The sequence below is a fragment of the Heteronotia binoei genome, chromosome 13 (genome assembly GCF_032191835.1).
Source record: "Heteronotia binoei isolate CCM8104 ecotype False Entrance Well chromosome 13, APGP_CSIRO_Hbin_v1, whole genome shotgun sequence".
Taxonomy (NCBI): Eukaryota; Metazoa; Chordata; class Lepidosauria; order Squamata; family Gekkonidae; genus Heteronotia; species Heteronotia binoei.
Genome location: NC_083235.1, coordinates 11,436,459 through 11,463,329, shown reverse-complemented (window position 1 = coordinate 11,463,329; position 26,871 = coordinate 11,436,459). Strand labels below are relative to the sequence as shown.

The window sequence follows — 26,871 nt, the reverse complement described above, 5'->3', positions numbered from 1 at the left end:
GTCTTGCCTAGAGTTTAAGGCTCTCCCAGACTTAAAAACAGGTCGCGATGGAGAGGGATGCTTCAAAGCGTGTGTCAGAAATTTCCAGGTTACTACAGGGATACCATTTCGTTGACAGCAGACGCTTCCAATTCGACACTGTGAGGATCAGCTCAACTTTGCATTGCAAAGTTCTGTAATCAAATGTGTTTTTCTCCCTTCCAGCTAAGATAAATCACACCTACCTGTGAAACTTCCCACCCTTTTTTGGACCCCAATTTGTTCGAAGGCTTTCACCATGAGTCTGCAGTGGGCCGCCGTGGCCACTTTCCTCTACGCTGAGGTCATTCTGGTGTTTCTCCTGTGCATTCCCTTTATCTCTGCAACAAGGTAAGCTGTAGGGTGGGAAGAGCCAGCAGGACAGTTTGGTAGCAGCAAGAGGCATCAAGGGTCTCCTCTTGCCCTCCAAACTGCTGTATGCAAGGGGTCATTTTGTAGAAAAAGAGGTGCCAGGGCTCATTAGGATAACTTATTAGCACAACTCATTTGCCTACGCCACACACCCGTGACATCACCGGAAGGTGTGCTAAATTATATCAGCTAAGCATCTTACCTTAAAATGCTTCTTGAGTTATAATTGGGGAGGGACAGTAGCTCAGTGGCAGAGCATTTGCTTGGTAAGCAGAAGGTCCCAGGTTCAATCCCTGGCATCTCCAAAAAAGGGTTCAGGCAAATAGGTGTGAAAAACCTCAGCTTGAGACCCTGGAGAGCCGCTGCCAGTCTGAGTAGACAATACTGACTTTGATGGACCAAGGGTCTGATTCAGTAGAAGGCAGCTTCATATGTTCATATGTTCAATTGTCATAATAAAACCTTACTCCCATCCAGTGTTCCCTCTAAGCTGCAGAGTCTTGAGAGCAAAAGTTCTACTTTGTGAGCTACTGGTATTAAAGCTGGAGAGCCAGTTTGGTGTCGTGATTAAGTGTGCGGGCTCTTATCTGAGAGAACCGGGTTTGATTCCCCACTCCACTTGCAGCTGCTGGAATGGCCTTGGGTCAGCCATAGCTATTGCAGGAGTTGTCTTTGAAAGGGCAGCTGCTGTGAGAACCCTCTCCAGCCCCACCCACCTCACAGGGTGTCTGTTGTGGGGGGAGAAGATGTAGGAGATTGTAAGCCCCACCCACCTCACAGGGTGTCTGTTGTGGGGGAAGAAGATATAGGAGATTGTAAGCCCCACCCACCTCACAGGGTGTCTGTTGTGGGGGGAGAAGATGTAGGAGATTGTAAGCCCCGCCCACCTCACAGGGTGTCTGTTGTGGGGGAAGAAGATATAGGAGATTGTAAGCCCCACCCACCTCACAGGGTGTCTGTTGTGGGGGGAGAAGATATAAGAGATTGTAAGCCCACCCACCTCACAGGGTGTCTGTTGTGGGGGGAGAAGATATAAGAGATTGTAAGCCGCTCTGAGTCTCTGATTCAGAGAGAAGGGCAGGGTATAAATCTGCAGTTGTCTTCTTCTTAAAGGTGTGAGCTACAGCATAAATTATTGCGCTCAGAGGTCATCCTTCCTGAGCTAAGACAAAAATGTGTGAGCTGGAGGCTAAAGGTCTGTGAGCTAGCTCACACTAATTCAGGTTAGAGGGAACACTGCTCCCATCAGACTTTTTAAATTACTTTCTCCTATGAGGCCACAGTGGCATGAGGAAGATTTCCATCTGTCTGCTTGATATGTTTTGGGTATTTTCCCATTTTTGTGGGGGAAAATATTAGAAAGTTTGTCAAATTCTCATTGGGGGGGGTTGAACAATGGAGCCCAGAAGCAAGTACTTTTTTTGGGGGGGGCAGGGTAAGAAAGACAGAACACAGTAAAATTTAGAGGTTCCGGAGCTCTGGCCAAAATGAGGCCTGGTTGTATGGGGTCCGTGGTGTTAAGTATTGGGTTGAGTTGTGAGAGTAAAATGGAGGAGGAGAGAGAAACTGTTTGCCTGGCACCTGGAGTTCCTTTGAAGGCCAGGATTAAAAAAATGTGATGGGTAGATAATAAGATAGAGAGTAATTAGCGTGCAAAAACTGATAAAAGGATAGGTCACTGCCAGGATCTGTGGGAATTGGAAAGAATGAGTAGGCGTCCTTGTGAGTGAGAGGGAAGTAGGAGAAAAGTCAGCTTGGCTTCTGGTATTTGCCTGAAGGCTTTCTCAAAAAGGAGCTGAGATGTGCTAAGGCTTTGGGCCCGGGTCCCAAAAAGTATGTGGCAAAGGTTGATACAGGCTCTTCGTATGCCAAAAACCCAAAATATTGCACAAAGCTGAATGCTGTGGCCTAGGGGAATCATGTCTTTAGTCTAATCCTGAGGTCACTCGCCAGCCTTTTAAAGTCTCTGGGTACCTCTGGAATTCTAACACTGCATGGTAGGTGGAGCCAGCTACAAAGCGGCTGCCACAGGAGGTGGAGCCAGTTACAAAATGGCTGCCACAGCTTACCTTCACTCACAAAGTCAAAAAACTTGGTAACGGCTGTGGCTGAAGCAGTATTTAAAAAAATCTGCACATCTGGTCAGAAGGCTAGCTGGGCAAAAGCCCGACCTGACCTCACCCGCTTCTTAAAAAACACTTGACAGGTACTGTAGTGGCTGTGGGCACCATGTTGGGAACCCCTGGGCAGTGTTCCCTTTAAGCTGTGGAGTCTTGTGAGCAAAAATTCTACTTTGTAAGATACTGGCATTATAGTTGTGGGCTACTGCATAAATTAGTTTGCTCTGGAGCCATTTTTCCTGCGTGAAGACAAAAATGTGTGACCGGGGGCTAAAAAACTGTGAGCTAGCTCACACTAACTCAGTTTTAGAGGGAACACTGCCCCTGGGCTAATCTCTTGTAATTCCACAAATGAATCTTTAGAGACAAAAATGGAAAACTTGTTGGCGGGAAACACATTCTTCTGCTTGGCGGAATGCAGCTCAGCTACGACTGCTCTATCAAAATTCCAAACTAATCAAACACTATAAATTTGTGACTACTTCTTGTGTGAGGGGGAGGCCGAGAGGATTATGAGGCCCAGTGGAAGTCCGGCATGGCCACCCTTTTGGTGTAGGAGACTGACTTTGCAACTCTTTTAAAAGAAAGAGTTGCCCTTGAGAAGCTGAACTTGGTTGATGTGTTTATTCCATGTTCCTTCAGACCCAGGGCATACGTTTTCCCCACCCTCCCACTCTCTTCCTTTTTTTGTAATTTGAAAAAGAAATGAAGGTACAGGAAAAAGGGAGTGGAGAATTAAAAATTAAAAAATTGTTCAGTGTTTTCAGTTATCAAGGGCCTTCAGAGGTATAAATAATGTATAATGCATAACATATAAATTTATAAAGCATATAAATTGAACATACGCATATTCAAAAATACTTTCTTTCTCAACCTTATTATTTTTATTATTTTCTCAACCTTATAGTTGTAGTTACATCAGAAAGAAGAGATAGAAACGAAAACAGAACAATGTAAAATATATTACATACACTATACCTCTGTTTATTTCAAATACTTTATTATATTAAAACTAGTAGCTCTGTAATCTTCAGATATTAAATATTTAAGCTTAACATAGCATTCGTTCTGTTTTCTTCTGAATTAAGCCGTATTAATTCTTTAATGACTTTAAAGTCTTATCTTTAACCTATAATTTTTGGGTAAATATGTCAATGAAGCATTTTAACAAAATTGGCATATATGAAATATAAAAGATGTTGAAAGAAATATTAGATATATTAACAAAATAAATATTTTTGACACATTAACAGCGATATTCAGTTAGACACCCCCCTCCACACACACACTGTCTTCTTCACAGTTCCTTCCACCTCCTCCTCTCCAGTTTGGTGTAGTAGTTAAGTGGGCACAACTGGGTTTGGTTCCCCACTCCTCCACTTGCAGCTGCTGGAGTGACCTTGGGTCAGTCCTAACTCTGTCAGAGCTGTTCTGGAAAGAGCAGTTTCTGTCAGCTCTCTCAGCCCCCCTACCTCACAGGCAGTGTTCCTTCTAAGCTGAGTTAGCATGAGCTAGCTCACAGATTTTAAGCCTCCAGCTCACGTTTTTGTCTTGGCTCAGGAAGGATGACCCCAAAACACACTAACTTATGCAGTAGCTCACAACTTTAATACCAATAGCTCACAAAGTAGAATTTTTGCTCACAAGACTCTGCAGCTTAGAGGGAACATTGCTCACAGGGTGTCTGTTGTGGGAAGGGGAAGGAAAAGAAGATTGTAAGCTGATCTGAGACTCCGGGTAGTGAAGGGTGGGGTATAAATCCAATTTCCTCTTCTTCTTTGACCTGCCCTCCTTCATTGTGAAGCATTGTGAGTAGGGCAGGGATACTCTTGTAAAAATGGACTCTGAGACTGCCTCCGTTGCCTGGTGACCGTCAGCTTCTGAGCATTACGCTTTGCCCAGGGCTCAGAGGTTATCTGCAACTACTAAGCAACCAGGATGGCAGGCCTGGCTGAAAGAGTCTCCGTAGCAACAGGTGCTCATGGTGTGCGTCTCTGTTGAGCTGTAAAGGCAGAAGGCAAGGCCCAGAAAGGAAGAGATTGTGTTATCCCTTCCAGACAGCTAGCGGGCGTGCGGACAGGGAATCCTCTTAGGATAGAATAACCTGGTCTTTCTCCTCTCTCTAATTCTTCACAGATGGCAGAAAATCTTCAAGTCCCGCTTGGTGCGTCTCCTGGTGACTTATGGGAACACCTTCTTTGTCGTGCTGATTGTGATTCTTGTCCTCCTGTTTTTGGGTAAGTGGAAATGGAAGGAAGGGGGGGGTGTACTCAGCGGCCATGTTTGTTGAATTCCTCTCAGGTCCCTGTCAGACAGGTTTTGTACTCTGATGTAGGGTTGTCAGGGTCAGTGACGCTGGGAGAACCGGGTTTGATTCCCCACTCCTCCACTTGCACCTGCTGGAATGGCCTTGGGTCAGCCATAGCTCTGGCAGAGGTTGTCCTCGAAAAAGCAGCTGCTGTGAAAGCCCTCTCCAGCCCCACCCACCTCACAGGGTTTCTGTTGTGGGGGAGGAAGGTAAAGGAGATTGTGAGCCACTCTGAGACTCTTCGGAGTGGAGGGTGGGATATAAATCCAATATCTTCATCTACCTCACAGGGTGTCTGTTGTGGGGGAGGAAGGGAAAGGAGATTGTGAGCCGCTCTGAGACTCTTCGGAGTGGAGGGCGGGATATAAATCCAATAGCTTCATCTACCTCACAGGGTGTCTGTTGTGGGAGAGGAAGGGAAAGGAGATTGTGAACCACTCTGAGACTCTTTGGAGTGGAGAGCGGGGTATAAACCCAATATCATCATCATCTTCTTCTTCTTGACTGTGTTGCGCCGTCCCTTCTGGAAAAACTGAGAAGTGATGTAGGGTAGTTCGAGGAATTGCCGAGAGCAAGGGTGTCAGACTCGTTTGCTAGGAGGGCCAGATCTGACATAAATGGGACTTTGTGGGGCCAGGCCATGTGTTTCCTAAAATGTAAATTACAGATAGCAGAGATACAGACTTTATAGAGGACACAGGCCAACACAATTAAAGATAGCATTTTTAAACCTAAAATACAAACAATGCCTAAAACTCTTGCAATATTTTGTTTAAAAGAGAAAGGAGGGAGAGTGGGATTTTGCAATACTGTTTTAAAAATAACTATCAAGAAAAAGCACAAGGATCACAGCAAAAACTTAAAAAAAAAAAGAAAATGCTCTCAGCCTGGGAAAACATAAAATGGCAAGGCATTGCAAGCATCTCCCCACCCCCCAGCTCTACTCAGATTAGCAATGGCTCTCCAGTGTAATATCCCCCTTTGTGGGTTCCTGAGTCACAGTACTCACTAGGCACTAGTTCTCACTCCACTGAGATCAGACAAGCTGGCTCAAAGCATCAGCGCTTGATTTGCAAGGACGCAACGCCAGGAAGCTTCAGCTGGCCATAGGAATGCTGGGAAGTTCCTTTCCATTGAAACAAAGTTCCATTGACAAAGTTGCAAGGAAAACATGGAGCAGATTTTCTGTTCACCTCTGCTCTGCCCGGAAGCCTGAAAAGAAAACCCACTCGGCATTTTCTTTGCTTTCAGCTTTAGCCTCTGCAAAGAGAAGTCAGGAGCTGGGAACATCAGCGGCAGCCTGAGCTTTGCAGGGTGAGGACAGGAGGGGGGGAGAAGAGAGCCCCGTGGACCAGATTTGAATCCCTGGGCGGGCGGGTTTGGCCTGCGGGGCACACATTTGACACACCTGGCCTAGAGGGTTTTTTTTTGGGGGGGGGGGGTTGCATTTTTTAACTCCAAACAAAAATGAAATAAAAAGTACAACTATGGTGGTGAGTCTGCAGATCGGGAATAGCCGAACTTGCTTAATGTAAGAACCCCGTAGAATAAAAGTCAGATGTTAGAGAGCCGCAAGACACGAACCTCGGTTATTCGAGGGCTACAAGACAGGAAGGAAGGAAGCTGCCTGCTGGCTTCTCTTGGAGAAGTGATTTAAAGAGAGAGTTGCTTTTTCCACGTCAGCCGCTGGGTCATTGAAGAAGATGATATTGGATTTATATCCCGCCCTCCACTCTGAAGAGTCTCAGAGCGGCTCACAATCTCCTTTCCCTTCCTCCCCCACAACAGACACCCTGTGAGGTGGGTGGGGTGAGAGGACTCTCACAGCAGCCGCCCTTTCAAGGACAACCTCTGCCAGAGCTATGGCTGACCCAAGGCCATTCCAGCAGCTGCAAGTGGAGGAGTGGGGAATCAAGCCCAGTTCTCCCAGATAAGAGTCCGCATACTTAACCACTACACCAAACTGGCTCTCCAGTTTGAGGGCTTTGAGAGCCTCATAATGTGTGTGAAAGAGTCACACCGTGGCTCCTGGGCTACAGTTTGGCCATCCCTGCTACAGATAGTCATCTGTAAAAGTTTTCTGTATATTTAAAAATATGTCCATGCGCAATTGTCGTCCATTTGCTGCACATTAATTTGTTGATGAAGTGGTAAGGTCTTCAGCCTGTCTGATCACTGGAGGCCGTTTAGCAACGGTAAGGGGGCGAGAGTCTGTTTGCATCGGTCATCAGTTTTTCCATGAGACACAAAACAGCTGCGTTTTGTGTGTCATGGAAAACCCCCCTGTTAAGTGACATAGGATAGCTCTAGGAATAATGTAGAGCTACTCTGTGGGAAAACCATACAGCTTCCAGCTGTTAGTGTGAGCTAGCTCGCAATTTTTTAGTCTCCAGCTTACACCTTTTTGGTCTTAGCTCAGGAAAAATGGCCCCTGAGCAAACGAAATGACGCAGTAGCTCACCATTTCAGTGCCAATACCTCACAAAGTAGAATTTTTTGCCCACAAGACTCCACAGCTTAGAGGGAATATTGCTCTTGATTTGTATCAGATTGACCTGTGCTGGAATGGAAGAAAGGCTGGTGGCGCCTTTCAGAGCAACAAAGCGCTGGAATGGTTTCTGCCATTGGGTTCTGTCTCTGGTTTCTGTCCATTTAAAAAGTCTGAGTCAACCCAGAAAGTTGTGGTAGGTGACTTTTGAGCCTGTGGCTTGGGACCCACCCTGCCATGTTCAGCAGGGTGTCGTACTCTCGTGAAGTTCTTTCAGCGGTGCCCTATCTCTGCCACAAAATATTCTACATCCCAGAGGTGTTCCTTCTCTGCCATAACACTGGACCTTTGGAACAATCTCACTGCAGAGGCGAGGAGGCAGTGTAAATCTGTTGGGCTCCAAAGAGGCGGAGACTTGGACCTGCTTGCTGTGGAAGATGGCTTTGAACAGTTCATTGCTTATACTTCTGCATTCGGAATCATAGAGTTGGAAGGGCCCTCCAGGGTCATCTAGTCCAACTCCCTGCGCAATGCAGCAAACTCACAAACACCTCCCCCTAAATTCACAGGACTCTCATTGCTGTCAGATGATCATATAGCAAACCTCCAAGGAAGGAGAGCCGACCACCTCCCGAGGAAGCCTGTTCCACTGAGGAACTGCTCTAACGGTCTGCCAGTTTGCTGTAGTGGTTAAGTTTGTGGACTCTTACCTGGGAGAACCAGGTTTGATTCCCCACTCCTCCACTTGCACCTGCTGGGAATGGCCTTGGGTCAGCCATAGCTCTGGCAGGTATTTGTAAATTTCCTGCATTGTGCAGGGGGTTGGACTATTGATCTGGTCCCTTCCTTCTCTGTGATTCTATGATTCTATCTTTATGAATGTTAATTGTCATGAATTTCTAGCTTTAATTCAGAAAATAACAGTGTCTTGGATCCTATGTTGTGTGAACTGAAGGCCGCTGAGGTGATTTCTTCTCTCTGAAAAGCTTTTCCCACCAGAACTGGTTGAGCAACCTTGTTTCAATTTGCGCAAGTCTCAGGGAGACACTGATCTCCCCAGCTTTGAAGCCGGCACTTCAGTTGGGATCTTATTAAGTAAAAAAAAAGAAAAGAAAAACCACTTAAAACACAACTCCCGGACCCTACAATAACGTCTGCAGTTCTCTTGAGTCTCCTCAGGTTACTCTGCTCTCTGGACTAAACCAAATATATCTTTAATGATAGCGTGCACTTGAATAGTACATTAAAAACAACATAGGCCTTTAGGCCATACAGGTCTACATTATAAACAGTGCAGTGTACTATTAGTGGCATTGACTGAAAACAATAAACTGATGAAATCAGACCGGGCCTGTTTCAGCCGCAAAAGGTCGTCTTCAGTGAGCCCATTTTAATACCACATGTGAAGGAATCTTATTATGTGAAGGCATCTGTATTACAGTTAAGCTTTTAAGGTTGTGTGGGTGTATTCCAAAATAATTCCTGCAGCACAAAACATCTCTATAACATCTGGTTACTGATTTTTATAGCGCAGCAAAGGGAATGTAAGGTATGTTCATACCAAATACAGCAGTTCTTTCACCCACAGCATGCCTGTCTGTACTGCAACAGTATATTAAGCCTTATAAGAATTATTTCGGAATGCACCCACACAACCTTAAAAGTTTAAGTGCGACACAGGTTTCTTCATATAGCGCTGGGTCCAGATGGGTAGCCATGTTTGTCTGTAGCAGCAGAAAAGAGTGAGAGCCCAGCAGCCCGTTAAAGACTAACAAAATTTGTGGCATGGTATGAGCTTCTGTCAGGTACCAGAAGTGAACAGTGACTCGTAAAAGCTCATATCCTGCCACAAATTTTGTTAGTCTTTAGGAACATAAGAGAAGCCATGTTGTATCAGACCAGTGGCCCATCCAGTCCAACGCTCTGACAGTGGCCAAAAAAGCTCAGGCTCCATCAGAGGTCCCTCAGTGCGGCCAGGGCACTAGAAGCCCTCATACTGTTTCCCCACCCCCCCCCCAGCACCAAGAATACAGAGCATCACTGCCCCAGACAGAGTTCCAACAATACACTGTGGCTAATAGCTACTGATGGACCTCTGCTCCATATGTTTATCCAATCCTCTCTTGAAGCTGTCTATGGTTGCAGCCGCTGCCACCTTCTGTGGCAGTGAATTCCACGTGTTAATCACCCTTTGGATGAAGGAGGACTTCCTTTTATCAGTTCTAATCAGCTCAGCAATTTCATTGAATGTCCACGAGTTCTCGTATTGTGAGAAAGGGAGAAAAGGGCTTCTTTCTCTGCTTTCTCTGTCCCATTGCTTTGACATTGTTGTCAGTGTGATGTCTCTGCTTTTTATTATGTTGCCTGGGTTTACCATAGCTTTCCTCCCAAGGAACAGGCGTGCTTTAATTTCATGGCTGCGGTCACCGTCTACACAGTGATCTTGGATCCCAGGAATGTGAAGTCTGTCACTACTGCCATGTCTTCCACTTCTATTTGCCAAGGAGGGATGGGGCCAGATGCTGTGATCGTGGTTTTTTTGATGTTGAGTTTCAAACCAGTTTTTTTGCTCTCCCCTTTCACCCTCAGCAAAAGGTATTTTAGGTCCTCTTCACTTCCTGCCATTAGAGTGGTATCATCTGTGTGTCTGAGGTTGTTGATGTTTTTCCCGGCAGTCTGAATTTTGGCTTGTGCTTCATCCAGATCAGCACCTGATGGACTCTGCATATAAATTAAATAAGCAGGGTGACAATATGCGTCCTCTTTGTACTCCTTTTCCCATCCCAAACCAATCAGTTGCTCCATATCTGGTTCTGTCACTTCTTGACCCTTATACATGTTTCTCAGGAGACAGGTGAGGTGGTCTGGTAGTCCCATCTCTTTAAGTTCTTGCCACAGTTTGTTGTAATCCACACAATCGAAGGCTTTAGAGTAGTCAGTGAAGCAGAAGTAGATGTTTTTCTGGTACTCCCATGCTTTCTCCATAATCCAGCGAATATTGGCAATGTGATCTCTAGTTCCTCTACCTCTTTGAAACACGGCTTCTACTTCTGGTAGCTCTCTATCTACATACCCCTGATGGTGAGGGTTCTGGAGACCAAGTCCTCTGAAGAACGGTTGAAGGAGCTGGGCATGTTTAGCCTGAAGAGGAGGCGGCTGAGAGGTGATAGGATCACCATCTTCAAGTACTTGAAGGGCTGTCCTATAGAGGATGGTGTGGAATTGTTTTCTGTGGCCCCAGAAGGTCAGACCAGAACCATTGGGTTGGAATTAAATCAAAAGAGTTTCCGGCTCAACATTAGGAAGAACTTCCTGACCGTTAGAGCGGTTCCTCAGTGGAACAGGCTTCCTTGGGAGGTGGTGGGCTCTCCTTTCTTGGAGGTTTTTAAACAGAGGCTAGATGGCCATCTGACAGCAATGAAGATCCTGTGAATTTAGGGGGAGGTATTGTGCAGGGGGTTGGACTAGATAACCCTGGAGCTCCCTTCCAACTCTGATTCTATGCTGGAGCCTAGCATGCAGGATCTTGAGCATGACCTTGCTAGCAAGTTGAAGTGCACTGTATCATTAAAAATCCTTCTAGTTTAATTTAGTTTATTTGATTTATATCCCGCCCTCCCCACCGAAGCAGGCTCGGGTAGCTCAAAATGCACAGTAGAGTCACAATAAAATAATTAAGTTTACACATTAAATTAAAACAGTTTTGAACAAATTTAAAACCATTTGAAGAATTCGGTGCTGATTTCCAATAGTTACAGATGGCTTTCAGTGTTCTTTAGCATCCACTTAAAACTAGCATATCGGTAGTTTCAGTTAAAAGCTAGTTGGAATAATACTGTCTTGCAGGCCTTGTGGAACTGGGCAAATATACATGTTTGCACCCTTGACCTTTTAGGTATCCAATTCTGCTGTGAGGAGTTCTTCATTTGTATTCCTCTGCTCTTCTGCCTGCCCTCAGGCGCCGATGGCTTCGGCCTTCCTTTTTTCTCTCCTCAGAATGTTGTCTTGGCTCCTCAAAATTCTCTTTTTTCGCCCCCTCAGGGCCTTCCTCCAGCTTTACCTCAGAGACAAGATACCCCCGCCAAACTTCTGTTGAGGGCCAAAGCGACAGGGTTTCAAACAAAAGAGCCAATAGCTCTTCAGGGAAATATGTGACTGACCCCATGCTCCCAGCGGGCAGGATTTGCCTATAAATGACGGCCTGCTTGAAAGCCAGAGTGGTATGAGGGATGGAGTGTTGGATTTGGATGTGAGAGACCTGAGTTCAAATTCCTGCTCTGTCGTAGGAGGTTGGGTGACCCTGGACCCGTCACTGCCTCTTAGGAATGTTAGACAGATACAGTGGAGAATGTTGTAAACTGCTTTATGTCTTCATTTGGGAGGAAAATGGAGTAAATAAAAATGTCTGGGGGTAAAAGGTGAAGGTAGTCTCCTGTGCACGCACCAGTCGTTTCCGACTCTGGGGTGACGTTGCTTTCACAACGTTTTCACAGCAGGCTTTTTACGGGGTGGTTTGCCATTGCTTTCCCCAGTCATCTGCACTTTCCCCCCAGCAAGCTGGGTACTCTTTTTACTGACCTCGGAAGGATGGAAGGCTGAGTCAACCTGGAGCCGGCTACCTGAACCAGCTTTCGCTGGGACTGAACTTGGGTCGTGAGCAGAGGGCTCCGAACTGCAGTAGCTTTACCACTCTGCGCCACGGTGGACAACTTGCTAAAATTTGATTCCCATTTTCTCCAAAAGGCTGAAAAAGGGGAGGGGGGTTACATTAAGTACTTAAAAGGCTAAGAAAATATAAACATACAGCCAAATAATACCGTTAGTTTAAAAATTAACAAATCTACAAAATGCTTGTATTTATTTCACAATAGATTAAAAACAAATATCAGGCCTTACAGTAGCCTCAATTACCGTTGATAATATGTAATGACATCCACAAGTGACAGGGATTTGTCACTTTTGGCTGTCATTGCCGATTGTCAGTGATAATTGAGGCTATTGTAAGGGTCAACGTTTGTTTTTATTCCCTTGTGAAATAAATACATGTACTTTTGTTTGTTTGTTAATCTCCAGAAGGCTGGCCTTTTTTAACGCCCTGTCAGTTAAGTTTCTCCTCCTCCGCTCTCCTTTCTCGGCATCTATATTTAAGGGATCTATAATCGAAGGCTGAGGTATTAAGTGACATCAAGTATAATTGACGTTCTCTAACCCTTCCCATCAGATTGACAGAAGCTGGAGCGAAGGGTGTCACCCTTGGCATACAGAGCTGTTTATTACTAAATTGTGCTCTTGGATGCCTCATGCAGGGGCCCTTCTATTGCTAGAGATGCAGGAATATATCAGATCTGAGGTGTCAAGCGTCCCAGAAATAGCACACCGGGCAGTCATTCACTTGCGTTGGTTCTTTCGCTGTGAGGTTTTATTTTGGGGCAGACAGTAAAGGTAAAAATCTAGACGGGGGAATCCGGTGGCACCTTAAAGGCTATCAAAATTTATTTCCGCGTTTGCTTCTGTGAGTCAGAATTCACCTGAGGCAGTGAGTGATGAGCGTTTATGCTGGAATAAATATTGTTGGTATGTAAAGTTTGGCTGGACTCCAGTCTTAACTTTGCTCTAACAAGATGATGATGATGATATTGGATTTATATCCTGCCCTAGACGCTAAATCTCAGAGTCTCACAGTGATCACAATCTCCTTTACCCTCCCTCCACCTCACCGCCCTCCCAGCAGACACCCTGTGAGGTAGATGTGGCTGAGAGAGAAGCTGCCCTTTCAAGAACAGAGTCTCAGAGTGGCCTACAATCTCCTTTCTTTCCTCCCCCACAACAGACACCCTGTGAGGTGGGTGGGGCTGAGAGCTTTCCCAGAAGCTGCCCTTTCAAGAACAGAGTCTCAGAGTGGCCTATAATCTCCTTTCTTTCCTCTCCCACAAGCTGCCCCTTCAAGGACAGAGTCTCAGAGCGGCCTACAATCTCCTTTCCCTTCCTCCCCCACAACAGACACCCTGTGAGGTGGGTGGGGCTGAGAAAGCTCTCCCACAAGCTGCCCCTTCAAGGACAGAGTGGCCTATAATCTCCTTTCTTTCCTCCCCCACAACAGACACCCTGTGAGGTGGGTGGGGCTGAGAGCTCTCCCAGAAGCTGCCCTTTCAAGAACAGAGTCTCAGAGTGGCCTACAATCTCCTTTCTTTCCTCCTCCACAACAGACACCCTGTGAGGTAGGTGGGGCTGAGAGAGCTCTTACAACAGCTGCTCTTTCAGGGACAACTCCTATGAGAGCTACGGCTGACCCAAAGCCATTCCAGCAGCTGCAAGCGGAAGAGTGGGGGGTCAAACCCGGCTCTCCCAGAAAAGAGTCCGCACACAACCACTACGCCAAACTGGCTCTCCCTTAACATTCCCAGGAATTTTTGTAGGATTGAAAAATGTTTCTTTTTTCACCCTGGAGTGATGGAAATTTTGCAAAAAACCTTTGTGATACTTTGCTGTCGGTAGCCTGATCGGCTCAGTTTGTCCTGAGTTTGTCCCGGCTTCTGAGATAAGCAGGGGGTGGCCCTGCTTAGTACCTGGAAGGGAAACCGCTAAGGAAGACTAGGGGTGCTACGCAGAGGCAGGCAACGGCAAACCATCCCTAAATGTCTCTTGCTTCGAACTCCCAGTGCAAGGGGTTGGTGTGTTCCTTACGACGGTGTGTTTTTCTACTTCCCTATTAGACCTAAACAACTTTTACAGATCGAACAACGTAAAACGCATTTATAAAAATTAGCACATCTATACAAATCGGCATATTTAAGGCATTTAAAAGTATAGATACCTTGTCATATTTGTGGAAATTAAAAGTACAGATACCTTTTTCTGCCTTGACCTGGATAACCCAGGCAAGCCCAGTCTCATCAGATCTTGAAAGCTAAGTAGGGATGACCCCGGCAAGGACTTGGATGGGAGATCTCCGGAGAATACCAGGGTTGGGAGGCAGGGGCAGGCAATAAAAAGCCGCCTCTCTGAATGTTCAAACCCCAGTTGGGGTTGCCAAAAGACTACTAGGCACACTTGTGTGTGCTTGCACGCACAGTTAAAAAAAATTTTTTTTAAGTGCAGATACTTTTTTCTGTAAGAGAAATTGCTAATATACCCAGTGCTCAGTTGTAAATTCCTGTTCCTTATGTTGCCATGAAGCAGAAAACAAATGTGATATATTTAATATCAGGGGTCGCTTTGTAGAAAAATAGGTGGTGGAGCTCATCCAGAGATTGTTATGCAGCTGCACCTGCTATTCAATGGACAAGGTGGGGGGGGAGGAGGGGAAACCCTCAAAGGTTCAGGAGTTGTGCTCCTGGGCGCTCCTGCTGAATCCGAGGCCTGAATACCATATTAAATGCAAAAAATATAACTTACATATATGGGCTACTATACTGTTTTAAAAAAGCCCTGCGGCACAGAGTGGCAAGCTGCAATACTGCAGTCCAAGCTCTGCTCACGACCTGGGTTGGATCCCAGTGGAAGCTGGTTTCAGGTCGCCGGCTCAAGGCTGACTCAGCCTTCCATCCTTCCGCTGTCAAAATAGGATGAGGGGGCCACGACAAAAATCTCGGTGTCCCAGTGGCCATCTATCCCTGCTGGCACCTACTGGCACCCCTTGGGTTTGTTCCATGCAGGGCTCCCCCTTCATCACCGTTCCATCCCATCTGCTCAAATTGGATGGGATGCTGCAAGGGACTCGTAGGGAGTCCCGAGAGCCTCTACTAATTTGGTGTGGTTATGTCTCTGGTGCACCCCGAATTTAGTAACGCTCGAGCATGTATAAAATGTTTAAGGTTAGGGTTCAGTAAAGTCAGTGGGATGAAAAACAAAGTCCCCGTAATTCTCACCCGCAGTGACGCCGCTAGTTCCACGACCTGCTGCTCGGCACCGCTCAGTACTGGTCGTTCCCGTTTCCCGCTGGCTCTTCTTCCCAGGATTCTTCTCCCAGTTTGTCGATGACAATGATCTCTTAATATAAGAACATAAGAGAAGCCATGTTGGATCAGGCCAGTGGCCCACCCAGTCCAACACTCTGTGTCACATAAGAACATAAGAGAAGCTATGTTGGATCAGGCCAGTGGCCCACCCAGTCCAACACTCTGTGTCACATAAGAACATAAGAGAAGCCATGTTGGATCAGGCCAGTGGCCCACCCAGTCCAACACTCTGTGTCACATAAGAACATAAGAGAAGCCATGTTGGATCAGGCCAGTGGCCCACCCAGTCCAACACTCTGTGTCACATAAGAACATAAGAGAAGCCATGTTGGATCAGGCCAGTGGCCCACCCAGTCCAACACTCTGTGTCACATAAGAACATAAGAGACGCCATGTTGGACCAGGCCAGTGGCCCATCCAGTCCAACACTCTGTGTCACATAAGAACATAAGAGAAGCCATGTTGGATCAAGCCAGTGGCCCATCCAGTCCAACACTCTGTGTCACACAGTGGCCAAAAAAATTATATATACACACACAAACACACACACTGTGGCTAATAGCAACTGATGGACCTCTGCTCCGTATTTTTATCTAACCCCCTCTTGAAGCTGGCTATACTTGTGGCCGCCACCACCTCCTGTGGCAGTGAATTCCACATGTTAATCACCTTTTGGGTGAAGAAGTACTTTTATCCGTTTTAACCTGACGGCTCAGCAATTTCATCGAATGCCCACGAGTTCTTGTATTGTGAGAAAGGGAGAAAAGTACTTCTTTCTCTACTTTCTCCATCCCATGCATTATCTTGGAAACCTCTCTCATGTCACCACGCAGTCGACGTTTCTCCGAGCTAAATAGCCCCAAGTGTTTTAACCTCTCTTCATAGGGAAAGTGCTCCAACCCTTTCATCATTCTTCTTCCCGTGGGGTTGCAGCTGCTGAGCTGCCGGCTGGCTCCTTCACTCGTCCCTCCGCCTTCTTCGCTTCAGGTGCGCTGGTTTTCGGAGTGAGGGGGGGGGCCTCGAGGCCTCTCGAGCCAGTTTGCAGCCATGTGGTTAGGGTCTCCGCATCGAAAGCAGCGCCGGGGGGTGGGTGGTTTAAGATGCCCCCCCCCGATTGACCTGCCTTCTACCTTTCCACCCTTTGCCCCCGGCCGAGACTCACGTCCCCCCTTACTCCCTTGCTGCTGTTGGCGCTGGGGAGCCACTCTCTTCTTGTTGGCATCTACATCCCCCGCAAGTTGCACTCATCCCACCCGCGAGGTAGGGCGAGCCTGTTGGAGGGCTCGATCCAGCACGCTGGCATTCTGGCCTCTCTGGAATTCCTCGATTTTCATCTGTTCGCTCCAGCCCCGTACTTTGGCCCGAAACTCTGCCGTGTACTCTCTTACCGCCTTGACCCCCTGTTGTAGGTCTCTCGGGGTTGTTAGCGCTGGGGTCTCTTGTAAGAGGTCTTCGTACTGCGTCAGTAGTGCCCGCAGGAACGCTGCCACCGTATCTAGTTCTGGGCTTCGAGTTTCATAGAGGCTCACGTACCATCTCTTGGCGGTCCCTTTCAGGTTGGATCCTAAGTAATCCATTCGGCTGAACTCATCGGGGAAGGTGTGCCCCCAGTAGTAAATGAAGCTGTTAGCTTGTATCGAAAAATAGGCCACCTCTTTGGGGTCCCCGTCGAAGGTGGCATCCAACTCTCGGCCCCTACCATAATTGCTGGCCGCGGCGGCGGTTGGGGTTGTAGTGGTGGCAGGGATTGCTGCGGTTGGGGTTGTGGGGGCTGTTGTGGTCACACACACACACACACCCCGGGTGCTGGTGGTTGCAGTACCCGATCGAGCTGCCTCTTCACCTCTTGAGTCATGAAGGCGTTGTTCACTCGCATTTCCTCCCTGAGAGTTCTGGCCATCTCCACCATTTCAAACCTCATCATTTGGAGGAAGTCCCGTGGGTCGGGACCTTGTTCCTCCTCTTCCTCGTCTGGGATCGGATCGGTACCTCGATCTTATTTATTATTTCATTTGATTTATATCCCGCCCTACCCCACCGAAGCGGGCTCAGGGCGGCTTACAACATAAAACTCTAACAATCAGTTTAAAATACATTAATAATTTATACAGTAAAATACATAAAAACACATTTATCAATATACCATGCTACATCTTCCCTAAAAGTCGGTTCTTCAAGTATTCCAATGTTCAGATATGCTGATGTTCACGAATTTGGATATTCAGATATCCAGATATCGGTCAGTTGTATGCCAACCGGAAGAGGGTTGTCTTACAGGCCCTGCGGAACTGTCCGAGACTGTCACCCCCACTTGCCTCGGTTGTGCCTTGATCGCTGTCGTCCTCCATCCGTGTGCGTAGAGGGGGCAGCGCTAAGATCACTTCCCTCTGTGTGGGTGCTTCATCCATCAGGCTAGCAGACCTTCTGGAGCCCTAGTCCTTTGGAGTTATGAATAGTCGCTGTAGGTGCAGCGGGGACCCTTCCCAGCCGGCCTCCTGGCGTCGAGTATGTGCCACGGAGGTTGCCTCGGGGCTGTGTCGGGTCCTTGATCCTCGCCAACCAGCAGTTCTGGGTTGTCAGCGGCCTCTCCGCCATCTGGAGCTCTCTCCGCCATCACGGTAGAAAGTTTCCACTTCGGTTAAGTCCCCAGGTGGGATTACTCTCCAAATGTCAAGCGCCGATATTTCCCAATAACAGAGTCCTTTTGTTTTGAATCAGAAGATAGGTTTATTGTAAGAAACTCAGGAGCTTTGCCAAGGACGTTTTATGGGAGGGACAGTGGCTCAGTGGTAGAGCATCTGCTTGGGAAGCAGAACGTCCCAGGTTCAATCCCCGGCATCTCCAACTAAAAAGGGTCCAGGCAAGTAGGCTTGAAAAACCTCAGCTTGAAACCCTGGAGAGCCGCTGCCTGTCTGAGTAGACAATACTGACTTTGATGGACCGAAGGTCTGATTCAGTAGAAGGCAGCTTCATATGTTCATAGGACACAAGCCTTGGGAGTAATGGAGTCCCAACAGTTACACAGTTGCTATATAGGGTATCATCAAAGGTTACAGCCGCCCTGAGACACTTCGGTGAGAAGGGCGGGATATAAGTCCATTAAATAAAATAAAATAAAAATAAATAAAAAATACATTACAGATGCATACTTGAGTCACGGGTTCAAAAGTTACTAAGCAGCTATCTATTTTACTACTAAGGAATCTTAGGCTATTGAAAACATCAAAACCTTCTCACACTTCTCTGAAGAGATAAGGGTTGTCTGTGTGAAACTGGGGGGATGCGGCTTTGAGGTACGAACAGCCAGCCTATAGTGCTGGGGAGGCCAACAGTAGCTCTCCAGATGTTTTTGCCTACAACTCCCATCAGACCCAGCCAGCATGGCCAATGGGTGGGACTGATGGGAGTTGTAGGCAAAAAACATCTGGAGAACTACCGTTGGTCACCCCTGCTACAATATAAACAGCCGAGGGCCAGATGTTTTCGCTACGTGCCCTCTGGGTTGTAAATAATGGGGGAGAGCTGGAGAGCTGATGACGTGCTCTCTACATAGTAAAATGCGATCCAGAAATGAGTGCGCTTGACAGGTCCATCAGTAGCTATTAGCCACAGCGTCTTTTTAGAACTCTGTCTGGGGCAGTGATGCTCTGTATTCTTGGTGCTTTGGGTGGGGGGTAACAGTGGGAGGACTTCTAGTGTCCTGGCCCCACTGATGGACCTCCTGATGGCACCTGGTTCTTTTGGCCACTGTGTGACACAGAATGTTGGACTGGATGGGCCATTGGCCTGATCGAACATGGCTTCTCTTGTGTTCTTATGTGACACAGAATGTTGGACTGGATGGGCCATTGGCCTGATCCAACATGGCTTCTCTTGTGTTCTTATGTGACAGAGTGTTGGACTGGATGGGCCAGTGCCCTGATCCAACATGGCTTCTCTTATGTTCTTACAAGTTTTGCCATCTGAGAGGTAGGGGGAAAAAATTAAAATTTGAAGATAGAAAACAAATTCTGTAGTAAACAAAAGGAAATATAACTTAGACAGAAACTCTCCCAGGGGGTGGGTATCAGGCTAAGCTTTATAACACTGAAAACCTAGTAAACATATTAATTATTTCTGAAGCTATTTACAAGAAGCATGAGAAAGCATATGTCAAAAGAAATAAAACTAGTTATGAATTTCACAATTATCCTTACAGAGAATGAACAATTACCACAAAAAAAGCTCCTCCAAATTTTCTGGATTTTTCATCAGAAAAATGGAAAATCCTCTGACTTTTTGAATCTGTACATTTTGAATGGGTGAAATGCTTGGTTTGGTGTAGGGGTTAAGTGCATGGACTCTTATCTGGGAGAACCAGGTTTGATTCCCTACTCTTCCACTTGCACCTGCTGGAATGGCCTTGGGTCAGCCATAGCTCTGGCACAGGTTGTCCTTGAAAGGGCAGCTGCTGGGAGAGCCCTCTCAGCCCCACCCACCTCACAGGGTGTCTGTTGTGGGGAGAGAAGATAAAGGAGATTGTAAACCGCTCTGAGTCTCTGATTCAGATAGAAGGGGGGGTATAAATCTGCACTTCTTCTTATGACCAGGGTTTTATTCACTCAAAAAGGGAAAATTTCATAGGAGCTTTTCTCAGTGCACCAGAAAATGTGTTGTTTTTCCATCCCCCAAAATGAGAAAAATTCCTCGGAAGGAATCTCCAAGAGTTCAGTGTAGGGTTGCCAAGTTTAATTCAGAAAATATCTGGGGACTTTGGGGGTGGAGCCAAGAGTCTGGGCGGAGCCAGACTTTCCCATTCCCAAAATAAATACATAAAAATACAGCAGGTGCAGTTCACCTGAATAGTCATCCTTTCCTCATCCCCCAATAGCTGCAATTCTAGTAAAGGAAAGTGTAAGCACACAAAAAGCAGCCAAAACGCACAGAGTTTGCAAGCTCACATTTTTGTGATCTCACTGGGGCTTTACTCACAGGAACTGCTGTTCTTTAGGCCAACACCGGCAGATAGCGAGAGAGGTGGCGTTTTCCTCCATCCCATAAACAAGTTCCTACACAAAGACTGAAAACCATGCAAAATAAGCACAGAAGCACACACTCACACTCTTACCTGTCTCTGGTTCCTCCACAAGGACATCTGAAAAGTACAAGCTGAAAAGTACATCTGAAAAGCTACCCTGCTCTGTTTCAGACACACTCACACAAACTTACTCGCTCTGAAACGAAAGCAAAACAAGCGGAGGGACTGTGCTCTCGCAAGGCTCTGCTGCTGACCCTTCCCCATGAAGTACTTCCTGCTTCCTGCTCAAATTGAAAGACATACACATTCTAAAACCTGACCCGTTTGCAGGTTTCTAAGCCTGCCAGAGATCTAGAGGTATATCACGGCCGTGGGGGTGGGACTTTCCCCCGTCGGCCAGCTGGCTGGGAGCGGGGTGGAGCCTGTAAAACTGGGGGATCCCCCTCTGGGACCTGGAGATTGGGAAGCCTAGTCCAGTAGCACCATAAAGAGTAACAAAGTTTGCAGCAGGGGAAGAGCGTTTGCGAGTCACTTCTCACCTCTTCAGATGGTTCTTACCTGCAGAAGTGAGCAGCGACTCACGAAAGCCTCCTCCCCAGGCAGACTAATGCGGCTGCCCATCGGGATCCATCTCTTCGGAAGAAATCTGTTTTCTGAAATTTCCCGTCCTTTCCCCTGGACCTTCCCATCTCTTAAGTCTAATACAGCTACCCTTCTGGAGTTGTTAAACTCCATATCTCTTAGCATGGTGTATCAAACATCCAGTTCAGGGGCCGAATCAGGCCCCCGGAGGGCTCCTATCAGGCCCCCAAGCAACTGGCTGTCACCTGCTTCCTTCTCCCTTTCTCTTGCTTCCTTCTGCATCCCTTCCTTGGAGTAGTGTCCCAGGAAAATCATCTCAGCTTGCTTTGCCAGGCTTGCTCAATCACACAGGAGCTACAGAGCAAAACCTCTAGTTTCTCCATTGGTTGAGGCTCTCTCAATCCCACAGTAGAGCTACTGAGCCAAGCCTTTCTTCTTTCTATTCTCCTGGTCCCCTGGGAAGGAAGGAAAGAGCCAGAGCTTCCTTTGCCCAGTTCCCTGGATCCTGTGGGAGAATTACAAAGAAAGCACCTTTAAGACCAATGAGTGTTAATGTTTTAAGCATGTTTTATTTTATTTTTTAAAAATCGCTAATCGTGTTTGTCTTTGTCCTTTATAAAGTTTATATCTCTGCTAAAAAAAAAAAGGTAGAGGCAGTCCCCTGTGCAAGCACCAGTTGTTTCCGACTCTGGGGTGATGTTGCTTTCACAACGTTTTCACGGCAGACTTTTTACGGGGTGGTTTGCCATTGCCTTCCGCAGTCATCTACGCTTTCCCTCCAGCAAACTAGGTCCTTATTTGACCGACCTCGGAAGGATGGAAGGCTGAGTCAACCTCGAGCCGGGATCGAACTCAGGTCATGAGCAGAGAATCATAAATAGGTACACACATGGCCCAGCCCAACATTACCCGGCACAACAAGGTCTCATTTATGTCAGATCTGGCCCTCATAACAAATGAGTTTGACGTCCCTGTCTTAGCAGAAGGTCACATTTGGGGCAGAGGTTTAACTGGGCCTAGCGCTAAAGTATCTTTAAGCTTGGTTTGCCTGTGAAATTCACTGAAGTGCAGAGCTCTGACTTTCTTGCCGACTTGCAGATGCCATTCGAGAGATCCGGAAATATGACGACGTGACCGAGAAAGTGAACCTACAGAACAATCCTGGAGCTGTGGAGCACTTTCACATGAAACTTTTCCGAGCCCAACGCAACCTGTACATTGCTGGCTTTTCGCTGCTGATGTCCTTGTGAGTACCTGGGGCCAGATCACAAAGAACACCGGGGAAGGTGTGGGTGGTTATCAGGGAAGAGACGCTGGTTAATAAATCAGGGTTTAATAGTGGGATAGTGTTCCAGGAAAAGCAGGATTCTGCAACCTGCAGGCCAAATAGTATCCCAGGAAAAGTAGAATTCTGCAACCTACAGTCTCAATAGTGTCCCAGGAAAAGCAGAATTCTGCAACCTGCAGTCCGAATAGTGTCCCAGGAGAAGCAGAATTCTGCAACCTGCAATCTGAATAGTATCCCAGGAAAAGCAGAATTCTGCAACCTGCAGTCCGAATAGTATCCCAGGAAAAGCAGAATTCTGCAACCTGCAGTCCGAATAGTATCCCAGGAAAAGCAGAATTCTGCAACCTACAGTCTGAATAGTGTCCCAGGAAAAGCAGAATTCTGTAACCTGCAGGCCGAATAGCGTCCCAGGAAAAGCAGAATTCTGCAACATGCAGCCCCAATAGTGTTCCAGGGAAAAGCAGAATTCTGCAGCCTGCAGTTGGAATCATGTCCCGGAATGAGTGGAATTCGCAACTTGCATATGTTGTTTAAATCAAGTGCAGTTAAGTACTGTGTTGAACGTTCGGTTTTTACTGTCCATGGAGTTCTCCATTATGCACCCCCTTCAAGTGGAAGCCAGCCCTTTCAGCCTGTGATAGCTGAGGAATGCCGCAGCTTGAATGTAGGCCAGGTTAATATCTGCACTCTTAATTGGACTGACACATCTTTTTGATTATACAAATACTGATTGGATTCTGCCAGGTACATGCACAGGTGACATTGGCTTCTACAGATCCCTTGTGCTGGCAGAGGCGACTTTCTGTCACACAAGGAGTGTCCCCTGACACAAGAACAGCCCCTAGTGTCAGGTGGAGGTACTTTCTTCCAGAGAAAGGCACCTCTGCTAGTGTTGAGGAGAATGGATCCAGACCATGTTCTTGTCCAATAAGTATGTATCAGAGGTGGCCACGCTTGCTTAACGTAAGAGCCACATGGACTAAATGCCAGACGTTTGAGGGCCACAAGACATGAATGTCAGATATCTGAGAGGCTCAAGAAGGAAGGAAAATATCTGGGGAAGAGAGGTGAAAAGAAAGCAACTTTAGCACCCATTGGTCTTAAAGATGCTTTCTTTGTATTTTGCCCATAGGATCCAGGGAACTGGGGAAAGGAAGCTCTGTCTCTTTCCTTCCCCAGGGGACTGGGGGCAGGGGGAGCCTCAGCCAATAGAAGGAAGAGAGGCTTGGCTTAGAAGCTCTGCTATGCGATGAGAGAGCCTGGCAAAGCAAGCGACTCCTCCCCCCTTCCTCCCCAAGGGAGGAGCCTCAGCCAGTTGAGAAAATAGAGGTTTTGCCCTGTAGCTCTGCTGTGCGATTGAGCAAGCCTGGCAAAGCAAGCTGTGTTGCAGAAGGAAGCAAGAGAGAGGGAGAAGGAAGCAGATGACAGCCAGTTGTTCGGAGGCCTGATGGGAGCCCTCCAGGGGCCTGATTCGGCCCCCGAACTGCATGTTTGACCCCCCCTTTCTTAGAACTTGGGCACAATTCCATCGGGAACGTTAAATAAAGTGTTTGGAATCAAATTCCTGGTGGCAGCATTACATACCTTAAGAGGAAGTTGTGACAGGGAGCAGATTGGTCCCTGCCTTCTCGGATGACTTTGTTTCCCCCTTAAAACACTGGTGAATTCTCTCAAGCCTGCAGGGAGAGGAGACGTGGGCGTGGTCAGCCAGGGTTCGAACTAGGGTTGCCAAGTCCCCTGCGGCCTTTGGTGGGGGCCGTCGCATGCCGGCCACTCTAGGTGTTTCCGGGAAAACTCTATGGTTTTCCCGGACGCTCCAGCATTTTGGGAGGTAAAAACTCTATGGTACCTATTGTGCCATAGAATTTTCCCTGCCAAAATGCTAGAGCGTCCGGAAAAACCATAGAGTTTTCCCGGAAACACCTAGAGTGGCCAGCAATGTTGGGGGAGGTTTCCCCCACCAGCCCAGTGTGGGCCGGCGGGTTGGCAGCCCTATTTCAAACCCAGGTGCCTCGGTTTCCTTCTCGTATTACCAGTCGCTTTTTTCCCCCATCAGTTAACAAAACCTCATTTGCACGACTTGCCGTTTGGAATGGCACAAAACGTTCTCCTGGGAGAGCATTTCTGTTTCCTGGAACTGAGCGTCTTGTGCTCGGTCGCACATTTTTTGGGGGGCGAGAGTGGGGGAATACAACAAGCTTATTTGTTGTAAAGGAACAGGTAGGCTTTTACTGGAACAGGCAGTCTCAGCCTATCAGACGTTCCAATCTATTCTCCCCTCCCTTTGGAAATGAGCCTGCAGCCAGCCGCAAAGGCTTTCCTCTCTCTCCCCGGTTTTGTTCTTGGTGTGTGCTCTGCTTAGATTCTTCTGCTGCGTGAGCAGGCTGGAGCCCCCGAGAAAGGAGAAAGAGGCGCTGCAGCAAACTCCTACTTCGAGGCCGGATAGGACTCCGCGGTGTCAGGCAATGTTGCCTCTAAGCTGAGTTAGTGTGAGCCGGCTCACAGAGTTTTAGCCTCCAGCTCACACATTTTTCTCTTAGCTCAGGAAGGGGGACCCCAGAGCGCACTAATTGCTGCAGGAGCTCCCCACTTTCACACCAGGAGCTCACAAAGTAGAATTTTTGCTCGCTAGACCTGGGGGTCTCAAATTCATTTGGTATGAGGGCCGGTTCTGACATAAATGAGACCCTGTCGGGCCGGGCCTTGTGGGTCATAAAATGTAATGCCAGGTAGCAGAGAAAGAAACTTTATAAAGGGCACAAAGAAACACAAAGTTTTAAAAAAAAACAAACTCCGTAAAATAAATCATGCTTAAAGTATGAGCGCTCTTGTAATATTAGTATCAAAGCAAGCTCTCCTTCCCCCTCTCCACTTCCTTCCCAAGAGAGGAGCCTCAGCCAATGGGGAAAATAGAGGCTTTGCTCCGTAGCTTCTGTGTGTGGCCCAGGGGTGGAATTCTAGCAGGAGCTCCTTTGCATATTAGACCACACCCCCTGATGTAGCTAACGCTCCAAGAGCTTACAAAAAAGAGCCAGCTCTTGGAGGATTGGCTACATCGGGGGGGTGCGGCCTAATAGCTCCTGCTAGAATGCCAGCCCTGAGTTACAGGGTCAAGGGTTTGGCACTGGGAGATGGGATGGGAGACCGCCGAGGAATTCCAGGGTTGCTATGCAAGGGCGGGCCGCTGCAATGACCAGTAATCTATCTAGCCCAGCACCTTGTCTCACACAGTGACCAAGCAGCTGCCCTGGACAGCCAACAGCAGGACAATACAGGCTGAGGCCTTCCCCCGGTAAGAACCCTGCTGGATCAGACCAGGGTTGCATCTAGTCTGGCACCCTCTCTTACGCAGTGGCCAGCCAGTTCCAGAAGTCTGGAGTCCAGATCACGACGTGAAGTGATGGTATCGCTTTAATCTGCTCCGGTAAGACCTCACCTGGAGCATTGCGTTCAGTTTTGGGCACCGCATTTTAAGAAGGGTATAGACAAGCTGGGACGGGTCCAGAGGAGGGCGACAAAGATGGTGAGGGGTCTGGAGACCAAGTCCTAAGAGGAAAGGTTGAAGGAGCTGGGGATGTTTAGCCTGGAGAGGAGGCGGCTGAGAGGTGACAGGATCGCCATCTTCAAGGACTTGAAGGGCAGTCCTAGAGAGGAGGGTGTGGAATTGTTTTCTGTGGCCCCAGAAGGCAGGACCAGAACCAATGGGTTGAAATTAAATCAAAAGAGTTTCTGGCTCAACATTAGGAAGAACTTCCTGCCCGTTCGAGCGATTCCTCAGTGGAACAGGCTTCCTCGTGAGGTTTTTCAGCAAAGGCCAGATGGCCATCTGACAGCCATGAAGATCCTGTGAATTTAGGGGGAGGTGTTTGTGAGTTTCCTGCATTGTGCAAGGGGTTGGACTAGATGACCCTGGAGGTCCCTTCCAACTCTTACGATTCCTCTGTTGAGCCAACAGCAGGACGAAGAGGCCGAGGCCTTCATGAGAACACCAGAAGAGCCATGCCGGATCAGACCAGGCGTCCGTCTTGTTCAGCATCCGGTCTCACACAGCGGCCAGCCAGTTCCTCTGGAGGGCCGGCAACGGCACAGAGACCAAAACCTTTCCCTGATGTTGCTTCCTGGCTCTGTGATTCAGAGGATTAATGCTGGTGGGAGGTTCACCTCAGCCACTACGGTTGGTAGCCGTTCCTAGACTTACCCTCCAGGGGTCTATCTGATCCCCTTTTAAGATCAGTGACACCTTTATAGCCAGTGAAGTTTTATTCTCAAAATGTATCCTTTTTGTGTGCACCTGCATTGCCTTCTAAGCTGCTCATTCCTGTGGGGGGCCACATCCTCTGGCAGCGAGTCCCACATTTTAATCACTCTCTGCATAAAGCAGGATTTCCGTTTGTCCGTCCCGAACCTACCGCCCATCAGCTTCGTTGGATGCCCTCGAGTTCTAGTCTTTTGGGAGAGGGAGGGAAAAGTTCTCTTTGTCAACTCTCTCCACCCCATGTTAGCCGCTGCCCTTGGAAACGGTATGGAGTCACTATAAGTTGGCAAGATCGCTGCAGATGGTGACTGTAGGCATGAGATTAAAAGACGTTTGCTACTTGGGAGGACAGCTGTGGCAAACGCAGGCAGTAAAATAAAAAGTAGAGACATCACCCCGCCAACAAAAGTCCGTATAGTCAAGGCGATGGTATTCCTAGTAGTAATGTATGGCTGTGAGAGTTGG

The 26,871-nt window shown here is 47.6% G+C and overlaps 1 protein-coding gene across 1 annotated transcript in view; it reads left to right on the top strand.

The window, feature by feature from the left end:
* The first annotated feature begins 209 nt into the window (after nucleotides 1–209).
* The window catches only part of BCAP31 (B cell receptor associated protein 31), an 89,041-nt gene continuing 62,379 nt past the window's right edge, over nucleotides 210–26,871 (top strand). Inside the window, exons 1-3 of the mRNA XM_060252495.1 lie at nucleotides 210–369; nucleotides 4,647–4,747; nucleotides 21,962–22,109. Coding sequence (XP_060108478.1) covers nucleotides 278–369; nucleotides 4,647–4,747; nucleotides 21,962–22,109 — 341 coding nt within the window. The 5' untranslated portion in view covers nucleotides 210–277. The remainder of the gene's footprint in view (nucleotides 370–4,646; nucleotides 4,748–21,961; nucleotides 22,110–26,871) is intronic.